Source organism: Triticum urartu, unplaced genomic scaffold (genome assembly GCF_003073215.2).
Source record: "Triticum urartu cultivar G1812 unplaced genomic scaffold, Tu2.1 TuUngrouped_contig_3153, whole genome shotgun sequence".
Classification (NCBI taxonomy): domain Eukaryota; kingdom Viridiplantae; phylum Streptophyta; class Magnoliopsida; order Poales; family Poaceae; genus Triticum; species Triticum urartu.
Window position 1 is genome coordinate 4166 of NW_024113673.1, and position 12087 is coordinate 16252.

A 12087-nucleotide genomic window follows, 5' to 3' on the forward strand; every position below is an offset into this window, starting at 1 on the left:
TATTGGAAAACATTAACATGTGTTGAACAAAAAGTAAACCGATGAAAATGGACCAAAAAAAGCAAAGATAACAAAGAAACCCAAAGTATAGTGAAGAACTAAAGAAAAATGGAAGGAAACCAATGAAAAAAATTATAACAAAGAAAAAAGCCCATGAAAATAAAAGAAATAAGGAAAAGAAATTAAAAAACCAAGAAGAACAAAGAGAAAAAAAATAAAGACAACTAAAAATCAGTGAAAATTGATAAATAAACAAAAAACGGTGAAAGCAATAAAACCGGAGGACAACAATGAAAATCCAGAAAAACAAAAAAAACCATTGAAGAAATAGAGAAAACCGAAAGAAAGCAAAAACAAAGGAGAAAAAACAGAAGCGAACAAATTGAACGCATCGAGCGCAGCGTGCGAGGGAACGATTGGGTCGACCATGTACTATAGCAAGCCGGGCATACATCTCGCTATAAGCAAGATATGGCCCTGGCGCATATCATTGTCCGCGAGATCGGACTAGTCGACGGACAAATAGTGTGTTTGTTTTGCGGGCCAGCTTTGAAGATGGCCTTACTTAATTATACTCCATCTGTTTCATCTGGAGGAGAACGTATCCTGTGCACCAAGAGTTTTTGTGCTACCGGTACACCGAATTTTAAAAGTTATACTATGAGTTCTAAAAATTCTGAAAATAGTTGAATATATAGAAATAGCATACATCTAACGTGTCGCAAAATTTCAGTTGTAAACTCAACTCACAAGAGAAACAAAAACAACAAATTTAGCTATGGTAGTGCTATTGGACCCAATTCATAGCATAGTTTAAATTAACAACATTCATATCAAAATTTGTCCTTTTTATTTCTCAAGGCACGAGTCAAATTTTTAGCTAAAATTCTATGACATGATAGATATGTATTGTGTTCCTACACTCAATTATTTTTACAAATTTTGAAAAGCTTTTGCATGAGTTTTTGACTTTGGTGCACCGGTAGCACAACTATGACATGATAGATATGTATTGTGTTCCTATACTCAATTATTTTTACAAATTTTGAAAAGCTTTTGCATGAGTTTTTGACTTTGGTGCACCGGTAGCACAACTATGACATGATAGATATATATTTTTGACTTTTTTGCCTGGCATCCGAAGAAGAATGTCTAGTTTATATTATAGTGAAAAATGCGTATCACTTAGCGACGGCCGTGCATGATGATCAGTTTTCCGGTGGATCTTCTAGTGCTAATCCTAAAGGAAACCGATCAGTTTGAAATATTATATGGCATTCAAATGTTCCTCTACGTATGAAGCATATGGCTTGGCGTGCGGCGACGGATGCAGTAGCGACTACAGCTTGCGTGCAATATCGGCATGGCATGGAACTTGTCCTCTCTGTGGCTGCTCCTTCGGATGCATCTCTCTCTTCATCCTTTTCCTTGACGGTGAGGTTGGCCACGACCACCTGCCGGAACACGAGGTCTTTGAGCTTCTCGTGGTGGCTCCGGCGCGCCGCCTCCTCGCGCAAGCTCCGCTCGGCAATGGCGGCCGCGACCGCGTCGACATCAGCGACATAGTTTTCCGGCCCGACGACTCTGCAATGGCCGAGCTCTTCGGGATCCTTCTTGACGGGGACGAACTCGATTTCCTTCGGCTTCTCCGCCCCCGCCCTCTTCACGGGGAGAAGGCCCACGTCGAAAGAGGAGGAGCTCCCGGCGTACAAAGATCTCGCCGCGGAGGACGAGCCCGTGGCAGAGGACGGGGTACGTCCGTGCCAACGGTCGTACTCGTCCGTCTCGCGGACGCAGAAGCTCGGCGGCGGCGGGGGCAGGGTTTCGACCCGCAAACGCGTTGCGAACCCGTAGATATACTGGTCGGGGTGGGCGGTTTGCGGGCCGTGGTAAATTTTTTTACAAGCCGGATAAGTATGCGGGGTCTGTTTTGGCCGCAAAATTGAGCCGAGCCTGTATACTTATCAGAATTATGCGGGTTCGCGGCTTTTGTGGAGTGGGTAACAATGGGCAAGAATGGTTGCTTAATCTACCGCTAACTGCAACGAGGCATAGAGGGATCGAGTATTAATGCTCATTTGACGTGTATGGCAATTACATAATAATCTTATTCATGATAAAGAGGTTCCCAGTGAATATTACGGTTGACTTTTTAGTGAGCTATGTGAATTCTATTTGTGATGCCAAGAAATTCAGCACTGAGGAAATACTCAAGGGGAAAATGTCGGTTGTTGATTGGGCTTTGCCCGAAGTGAGAGTTAATCCTGTTCCTAAGAGCATCTATCGCAGACCCCGCATGCCATCGACCCGTAAAATGCGTTTGCAATTTACGGAAAAACTGCTTTGAGGGCCAGCACGGATGGACGCAGATGTAAACCCCGCATAACGGACCCGTAAAAAAGAATATTCGCAGAATATGCTCTTTTACGGGTCGGCTTTGTGGGGTCTGGTCTGGCGCCGCTCCTCTCGGCCCCGGAAAATCTAAATTTGCATCTTAATTTGATCCAACATAATGCATTTCTTTACTTTTTCAACAACATTGAATACATAAGACATCACAAAATCTTTACTAGAATAGCAAGACCAAAGAAAACAAGAACCACAAGTATGCATTTTAGAAGATTCCCAACTTCCATAACCGCTCCCACTAGTTGAAGTAATATCTTCTCCATGCATTCATTGTTTATCTGTGGATTCTTGATTTTGCATTCTTCTTTCTTCATCTTTGGTTCGAAAGAAGTAGATGTTGCTTCCCCTCTAGTTGCACATGCAGCCGCATCATTACCTTCGATTCTACTAAGGAGTGCACCAACATTTATTAAGTTTCTTTCTATCAATAAATCAATGTATTCGCCTTCCCAAAACCAAAATGAGCATCCATCTTCCTACACACATGAATGAGCATGTTCGAAATGAGCTACCGCAATTGAACCAAAGAATGAGCTATCAAAATGAGCTACCGCAGTTGAACCAAAGAATGAGCTATCAAAATGAGCTACGGCAAGTGCACGTACCCCGTCGTTTTCGCATTTGAAGAACACCCATCCGGGGTGCTTCGGCGTGCCCGAAGTTAGCCGCAGCATTGTCCGGGTGCGGTCGTCGCACTGTATGAGCCCGATCGGCGAGCCACAGAGCCGCTGCGCGAGCGCCGAGCCCGGTGGACGGCCGGCCGAATCCATGCCCGCAAACCGTCGGCAGCGGCGGGAGGACGAACCCGTACCTGCATGCGGCGATGCGACCTTGTCGGGCTGCGCGAGATGCTCCCCGACCACTCCATCGCTTGGCGCAGCCACTGGCGACCGGAAATGACAAATCCGGCCGCCCGCGATGAAGGGCCACGATCCGCAACTTTCTCGCCCGCCGTCGCGAGAGGGGGTGGCGGAGGGCAACCTCGTGCGTGTGGCAGCCTTTCGGCGTGCTCCACCGGCTACTTTCGTCGGAATCTTGGGCGGCGGCCCGGCGGGGCGAGGGGAGAGGGGGGGTGGTTGTGGGGAAAAGCGCGGGCTGAAATGTCCTTCCCACCAACCGCTCCCGCTATATGCTGGGCACCAACGGGGCGGCGGGGGGACCCTCGTATTCGTGGATTGGGGTCAAGTTTTTGCCGCATCCCTCAAATTTTTTTGCGGGTCGACCATGTTTGCGGGGCCTGTTCGGGCGGGATTTTTCGCGCCAACCCACATTTTGGCGATTATTTTACGGATCGAGCCTTTTTGCGGGGTCTGCTAGAGTTGCTTTAAGCCTTGGCTACCTCCTACTACAAACTGCATTGCTTTATCTGTTGATGGATTTTTCTCAGTTGATTCTGGCGCCATGACCGCATGGATGATTCTCCGACGACATAATGGATCAATTATTTTTGCGGCATACCGGTATATTTCCAGTCGCATTGATACACTGAAAGTGAAGATACATGCACTTATGCAAGGGATGACATTTGCTATACAATACTTCAATCTTTCGGTGATTGTTCAATCTGATTCTGGTGTGGCTTTATCAAGTTTGACAGGAGACGGATTAATTCGCTGTGTCTATGGACATCTCGTAACTGAAATTAAGACGAGGGGCAGGAAGTTTATATCTCAAAAATTAAATAGGGATCAGAATAAAGTTGTCGACCGCCTGACAAATTAAGTCACATAGAGTGTATCAGGTTGTATGGATGCATCTAGAACCATCATGTATCGATGATCTTTGCCTCTCTATTGTAATTCTATCCATTTGAAATAAAACTCTAAATCTATCCATTTGAAATAAAACTTCTTTTTCATCATAGAAAAAACCTTCGGGTGCACGTCGAATCAAATGACAGCAGGAGCGAGAGAAGCCCGGGTGCGAGACTTTTATTCCAGGCGCGACATAGACAGAAATGGTTTTAAATCCCATTCCGCTGTGGCAAGTGAGGGCTCGCTGACAGCATAGATACAGTGTCATTTCATTGGTCGTTTCAGACTTTGAACACTAAGCAACTTGTGTATGAACAGTACTGTCTAATACTACTACCACACTGGTAGCTGAGCTAGAGTACAATTTACAAGGTGGCGCCACCTGTACTCTCCAGCCACGAGCCGGGGTCTGGCCGGGCGAAGTAAAACTGAGAAGAAGAAAAAGAAGACGGCCCATGCGGCCGGGTGCCGCTAGAGACAGTGAGCGGGGACGAGGCCGTCGGCGAAGTTCTGGGAGTAGCTCTTGGAGTCGTACCCGAAGCTCACGGCGCGGCGCTTCGGCCGCAGCATGGCGCGTCTCACCCTCCAGAACAGCTGCCTCACCGGCGCCGGCGCCTGCCGCCATGACCCGCCGCCGCTCTTCCTGTCCATCCTCTTCGGGCCTCCCATGCTCCTCGGCACGTCCAATGATCCTCCCAGAAACTCCATCAGTCCTTGATGAGTTGATGCGGACGAGGACGTACCGCTCTACTGATCTTCTGCAGCTGAACGTAGCTCTTCTTCGATGATTAGGTAGCTTCTGATCTGAGATGAACGCACCGTTTGCACAAAATGAAGCTCCCCAGCAGCCGTTTTATAAGCTCGCGGAATGGACGAGACTCTGGCCGGCCCCGCCATCACTGACACGCACTCACGGCTGACGAGAATAATCCACTTTACACAACGATTAGGCCATGAGAAAATCACATTTCGGACATCTTTTCCCATTGCCATCCTTAAACTACACACCTACAGTCAAAGATATGCTGCATCCAAAGAGCGAAAGAGTCGATGGAGGCCTCGTGTGGTGTCGACACAGGCTGTTGCATCGTACCGCGAAAGTGAATTTCACTTTATGCATTAATAAAGCAACGTTGAAACCATGTGGTCTCGTGGTTAGTGACGACTCATATATCTGATCATGAAGATATACTAGTTCTTGGGGACAAAACCTTATCAGAAAAGAAAAAGGAAAGGAGAAGAAAGACGATGATTGCATGTTGACGCTTTACACGCACGACAGTCGTGGTGCATATATCCATTGTTCAGTTAAGGCTCAAGATACGGGATCTGCTGCAAGTTCGCCATTGCAGTGACACAAGCCACATCACAAAGTTAGCAGCAGTAAGCACTTTCAACTTTTTTACAGCCCTAGGGATCAACAAACCCCTTGCATGTGGTCTTATCCTTAGAACCCATCAAGAGAACCATCGATAACAACATCATAAGGATAATGAAGATAAATTGACAATTCAAAGCTTTTGCGGTGGAACAAAGGTTTAAGCTTTTGATTTTGCTTTTGAAAAGCAGAGAGTAAAAGACAGATCACTAGCGCTTGAACCGACATCTATACGAAGTTGCCCACAAGCTAGGACCAGCACAATCCAATCAGCTACTCCACACATGACATAAAGGACGGGGGTCGTTGGTAGTATGCAATGCAATGGTGACGCATATATCCAAGTCATTTGTCATCTATGATGACGGTCTTCTCCTAACTAAGGCATCAAATAGTATGGGTGAACATGTTTTGTAATGATGATTCCACAACACATTGACCAATAGTTACTTTTTAGGTACATTAGATGACCTGTTGCACCCATGACACAAAACCAAATACGGCCGAGAAGTGATGCTAATTATATGGAATTGTATTTGAAACGAGCTATAAGGAACATGTAGATATATAAGATGGGTTCCGATTTGTTGACGCTCAAAAGTGGCACAAGGAACAAAATAGGAAGGATCACAAAGAATGAGTTAAATCCATAGGAATATGAAGTCAAATTTGATAATTGGAGTTCACCATTGATGGCCCTGTTCAAGAAGAACAAAATGTATAAGAATAGCCCAAAGCGGAGCTCGGCCGCGAAAGTTATGACCAGTTCAAAGGGGCATATCTTTGACACCATGTTTTGTCTTGCATAGAAATGTTCTCAAGATGGCTCAACATGAATGCCTGAATGAAATCATATGTGAACGAAGTAATTATGATTATTTTCCTTTCCTGAACAGGGACATGACTTTTAGTATAATTTTCTCTTTCGGTTAGAATGGATGGGTTGTAGCACTGATTTTCTAGGTGCATTTCAGTGTTGTCATTTTATAATAGCAATTTGAAGATTGTTTTTGTTCAACAATGTTATTAATGGTTTAATGTGAAGAGTTTAATGTATTCCTTTTATAGATCACGGTGGCTTGAAGGTTTGGGGCGTCCTCCCGATACGCTCCTGCCTCCTCCCCGAGTCGCCCCCGTGTGGCGGCCGGGAGGCTCCCAGATCCCATCGCTCGGCCTCCCCTTCTCCTCTTCCTCCTCCCTCGCCGCCGCCCGAGGGCGCGCAGGGCGAAGCCATTGCCGTCTCTCCGGCGGTGGCGGGGACTCGGGGCCCTCCCGCTGTGAGGGGCTGGCGTGGGCCGGCGCCCCCGGGCCGGAGCATGGTGTTCGGCCGGACGTCGACAGCGGGGGGTGGCGGCGCTCCGGTGATTCCATACCTCCACGGCCGGCAGCTGACGGTCTGGGGCGTCGCGGTCGTAGCAGGAACGGCGGCGGCGCGCCGGATCAGGGCCCAGGCGTGGGTCTTGGTCTCCGGGTCGCGGTCGGCGCGGTGGCGGGTGCGACACATCGGTAGCTGGGCGGATATGTGGATTCCATCCTTGTTTGGTCCTTGTCGGCGCGGGCAACTCCGTGGGAAACTCTATATCTCCTTGGGATCGAGCTATGGCGGTGCTTTTGCATCGTAGTCCCTCTTCGGGGCATCGTTTTGGAGTTTGCTCTGGTTGAAGGGACCAGTGACGCCGACGGCGCACGCCCGGTGGCGCAAGTGCCGACTCCGGTCATGGCGGACGATGGCTGCATCTTGGATGTCGTTTCCTTGTCGAGGCATCGTCGTTGCAGTTTGCGTCGTCAGGCTCAAGATGCTCCGGGGGAAACCCTAGATCTGGGTCTCCCGGGTCGGACGATGATGACGTTCTCTGTATCGCTTTCCCTCCTGGGGGCATCATTTTGGAGCAAGTGATGGATGGAGGTGGCAAGAGGAGGAGCGGTGTTACATCTACCGCAAGGCCGGCGGCGGATCACGGCGGCATGGCGCTGCGGAGTTTCGGCGATGGGCGCGCGTGGATGGACACGTGTAGGATGGTGGCGTTGTCTGGCGTCGTGGTGGCGTCGACGACAGGCCTGGCAAGGTTGATGCAGTAGTACAACACTGAAGATGGATTGGTGGCAGGTGGCTGCGGCGGCCTCATACCCGACAGGCGTCTTGGTTGAGGAGTGCGCCGGACTGGTGGGTGCCCATACCTGGCAGGCGTCTTGATTGGGACCTCGGGTCTTAGATGTTAGGTTTGACTGTGGGGTCTGTTTGGTATTAGGCCCAGACTATCAGCACCCTTTCATCAACTGGATAGGAATGACGACAGATGTTGCCTAGACAGTGGCTTTAGTCTTACTGTTGTATGACTTTATAAGGTCTTGTGAATAATTAGTAAAGTGGCTGCATGCATCGTCTAGATGCAGATGTCGGGGGTCCTCCTCTTTTTCTAAAAAAAAAAGATAACGGTGGCTTACTCTAAACTATCGAGGCAAGCATTCAAAGGAGGTTGTCGACAATGAGGCAATGAGGAAGAAGAGTGCATCTGTTGCCTTGTCTAACTCGCCAAGATCAGGCTCGCGCTATTGCTCATATTCGTGCGGGTTGAAGTTCACATCATCTACACCAATCCCATGACGTGATAAGCAAGTGGCGCTGAAATTTTCCAAGCGCATGTCCCAGTAGAGTAGTATTTCTTTCTTCAGGTGCATTATTGTATTTCTCATTATTATTTTCAAATGCATGTTCCAGTGTAGTGTTTCTTTGTTTTCAAAATGCATGGTCTAATTCAGATAATTAGTTTCAAGATGCCACCATCAGATGTTACCAGGATCGTTCGCAACCTGCAGATATTTAGCGTTGTCTTGTAGTCAAGTTGCAAAGCTTTTAGTTGTCTAGATTCGGTAAGAAAAGAAGGCTAGCTTGTTATCTATACTGTTGTCTGGCTATTCTGGTTAGAATTTGACTTACCATTCATCATCTAATTACATTTTCATTGCTTCTTATTAGGCCTGAAATTCCGGATGGGATGGTTTCACTTGCTTCGGCACGCAGAACAATTTTTTTCTAAAGGCGGGACTTCCCGGCCTCTGCATCAGAGCGATGCATACGGTCATAATTATAAATAAATAAAGTAGTTCAACAAGGTCTTGCAATCTGCTGTAAAAAAGTAGGCTGACTCACAAAGAGCTAGAAAAACAAAAAAAGGCCCAAAAATCACAACCGCCTGGCATAAGATAGATAGATAGATAGGTAAACTAATCGCCTATCCTATTACATAACCGCCATCCAAACCGCTTGAAGATAACCCGCGCTACCATCTTTCACCGGACAGATCCAGTAACCAAACGCTCACTGGCCTCCGTCGGAGTGGAAAAGAACCACATACGGATTAGCGCAGTAGCCCGGAATAAAACCTGCAAAAAATGAATAGTTGTTGTTCTGTTAAAAGCCAAATCATTTCTGCAGTTCCAAATTGCCCATAACAACGCACATGCTCCTACTCGAATTTGTCTAGCTGTTTCGGCCTCTATACCAACAAGCCACGTTCCAAATAACGACCTGAACGAATTCAGAGGAGTAATGTTAAAGGCAATTTGCACCGAGCGCCACAACACTCTCGCCAACGGGCAATCAAAGAAAAGATGCTGGATAGTTTCACCCCGATCACGGAAATTACATTTAGTAGAACCTGTCCAGTTGCGCTTAATCAAATTATCTTTTGTTAGAACGTCTTGTTTATGTACAAACCGTATAAACAGTTTGATTTCAGAAGAACCTTAACTTTCCAAACATGTTTTGAACTAGGAATAACACTAGAGTTGATGACACTGTCAAATAAAACCACATAGATACACTGTCATTTCATTGCTAGTTTCAGACAAGAATCATCCTTTGTACAAACAGTACCGGCTAATACTAATAGAGTACTCTCGGGCCACAAGCCGTGGTCCGGCCGGGCCATAAGTAGTAATAAAACTGAAAAGAAGAAGACAACAGTATTTCCTGCCGGTGTTGCTAGAGGCGGTGGGCGGGGACGAGGCCATCGTCGAAGTTCTGGGAGTAGCTCTTGAGGTCATACTCGAAGCTCACGGCCCGGTGTTTTGGCCGCAGCATGGCGCGTCTCACCCTTCAGAACAGCTGCCTCACCGGCGCCGGCGCCTGCCGCCACGACCCGCCGCCGCTCTTTCCGTCCATCCTCTTCCGGCAGCCAATGCTTCTCATCACGCGCAACGATCCTCCCAGAGACTCCGTTGGTCCTTGACGAGTTGATGCGGACGGGTACCTGACAGTTGATTAAATAAACACGTCTGGCTCTACTGCTCTTCTGCAGCTGTACGCAGCTCTTCTTGGATGATTAGGTAGCTTCTGATCTGAGATGAACGCACCGTTTGCACAAAATGAAGCTCCTCGGCAGCCGTTTTATAAGCTCACGACATGGACGGCGCTCCGGCGCCGACGACGCGTCTCCATGGATGCCTGGCCCGCCACCACGCACGGCTGACGAGGAAAATTCACTTTACACAACAATTAGCCCATGGCAAAATCACATTTTGGACATCTTTTCCTGTTGCCACCCTACACTACACACTTACAGTCAAAAGACCAACACGGCATTGGCGTGGCGATGGCATCTCTCTCGCGTGAAAGGCAAAGGTTGGACATGCAATGAGCGGGAAGCCTCGTGTCCCTCGAGGCATCCATCGACACGTGTTGGTGCTTGCCATATGTTTTTTTGACGGAACCTCGTCAGAGGGCTAGGTGCTCTGGCTTTGCATTATAGAAGAAGAGAGTTGATCCAGTTAAGGAAAACCGAATCGAAAACCTAACAGAGTAGCCCAGTTTATGAGGAAAATCACACTGAAAAACCGCACACGCAACGAACCCTTGCCGACCACACGACCCAAGGCAACATTGCAACCAACACACACCCGACTCCGGAGCCGCCGCTCTGACATCCCCTGCCCGCAAGCGAGCCACAACGCCGCACGGTCAGGCGCCTCGTAGCCCTTGCTACACGAGACGACGCACCCGTAACCACGAACGTATACCAAACATCCGGGGCCGCCGCCCCGACTTCCAGCCAGACCGACCCCACAGATCGCGTCGACCGAGCCGACGAACTGGCCACCCTCGCAGCACCAGGTCGCCGCCCATGCCAAGCAAAGCAGCAACCTACCCCATAGGACGCCGTTGCATGACCGTCCGAGGCCGTCGCCTCGGCATACATCACCGTCCGGAGCCGCCGCTCCGGCATCCACCGTCTGCATACCACCAGAAGCACAAAAGCCACAAGCGCCAACCGAACCTCGTCTCCAAAGATGGCGCCTCCAAGAAAGATAAACGACGTCCAAGAAAATGCCGCCGCCTGACTAGAAAACTAAATCTGGGTTTTCACCCAGAAGACGAGGTCCTTTGGTTGGAGGCGGGTCGGGGCTCCTCGACGACGCCATCAAGATGGAAACGGCGCAATAGAGCGCCACCGTCACCGGCACCGATCGAGTCGGGTAGAAACTTTCGTCCAGAGCCCCACGACAACCACCATCACCGTACTGCGCACAAGGACAGCCCACGCCGCAGCCCTTACACATCCAGGAGCCCAGCCTCCGGAAGCACCAGCGGCCATGCCACACGACACCGGCCCGGAACCGCCGCCAACACCATGACCACATCTCCACTGCTCGCACGGCCGGAGCTGGCAGAGCATACACCGCCGCGGAGGCCAGGGACCGCTCCCCACGACGTCGCAAACATCCACCTACGCGACGCCGCACGCCGCCATCCAGAGCTGCAGACACCGCACCACCACAGCTCGATCCAGCTGGACGTGCAGCCGCCGGAGCCACACGCCTGGGCCCCACCGACGGATCCAGCCTCCTGGCACCAGATCCGCGGAGGCCGCCCAGCACACCCACCACGACCCACAGGCAGGGAGAAGAGAAGAGAAGACGCCGCCACCATGCCCGGGGCCGCCGCCCCGAGTTGCCTATGCCGGCGAGACACAGCCGCCGCCGCCAGTCGCCTCGCGTCGTCCAGGGCCGCCGCTACGCGTCTCACGAGGAGAAGTCCCCGCCGCCGCCGAACATCGAGCGGGCTTTGCCCGTCAGATTCACCTGGCGGCGGCGAGGGGAGCTGAGGTGGAGGTGGGGAAAACGGGGGCGGCGGCAGCTAGGTTTCGCCCGTGCCGCCCCCTGGGAGCGACGCGAGCGGCCTGTCGAGGTGCTTGCCATATTGGATAGTGTGCTTTTGCGTGCATGCAACATGGATGGACGGTGGCGTGTCCTGAAGGATGCTCCGTGTTCTGATAGCCTGTACGTACCGGGAACGATTAGACTGACGACCAGTGATTTGTAGTTATATATAATAGTAGTACTCTCTTCATTTTAAAATAAGTATTTCAGTTTTATACTAACTCTAGTATAAAATTGTATTTAAATTTGAGATATTTATTTTGGGGTAGAAAAAAGTATATTATATCAAATGGCCACAAGAAGCACTGAATGGCATGCTGGTGCACACGTTCAAATATCCCATGTTTTGTTGTACCTACGCATGTAGATACGACCTGCATCGGTTTC

The 12087-nt window shown here is 49.5% G+C and overlaps 1 protein-coding gene across 1 annotated transcript; it reads right to left on the bottom strand.

Moving 5' to 3' along the window:
* Nucleotides 1-4316: 4316 nt before the first annotated feature.
* Nucleotides 4317-5003, bottom strand: LOC125527179. The gene has a single exon (XM_048691735.1). The coding sequence runs from the start codon at nt 4869-4871 to the stop codon at nt 4635-4637; it is 237 nt and encodes a 78-aa protein (XP_048547692.1). The 5' UTR covers nt 4872-5003; the 3' UTR covers nt 4317-4634.
* Between the last annotated feature and the right edge of the window lie 7084 nt (nt 5004-12087).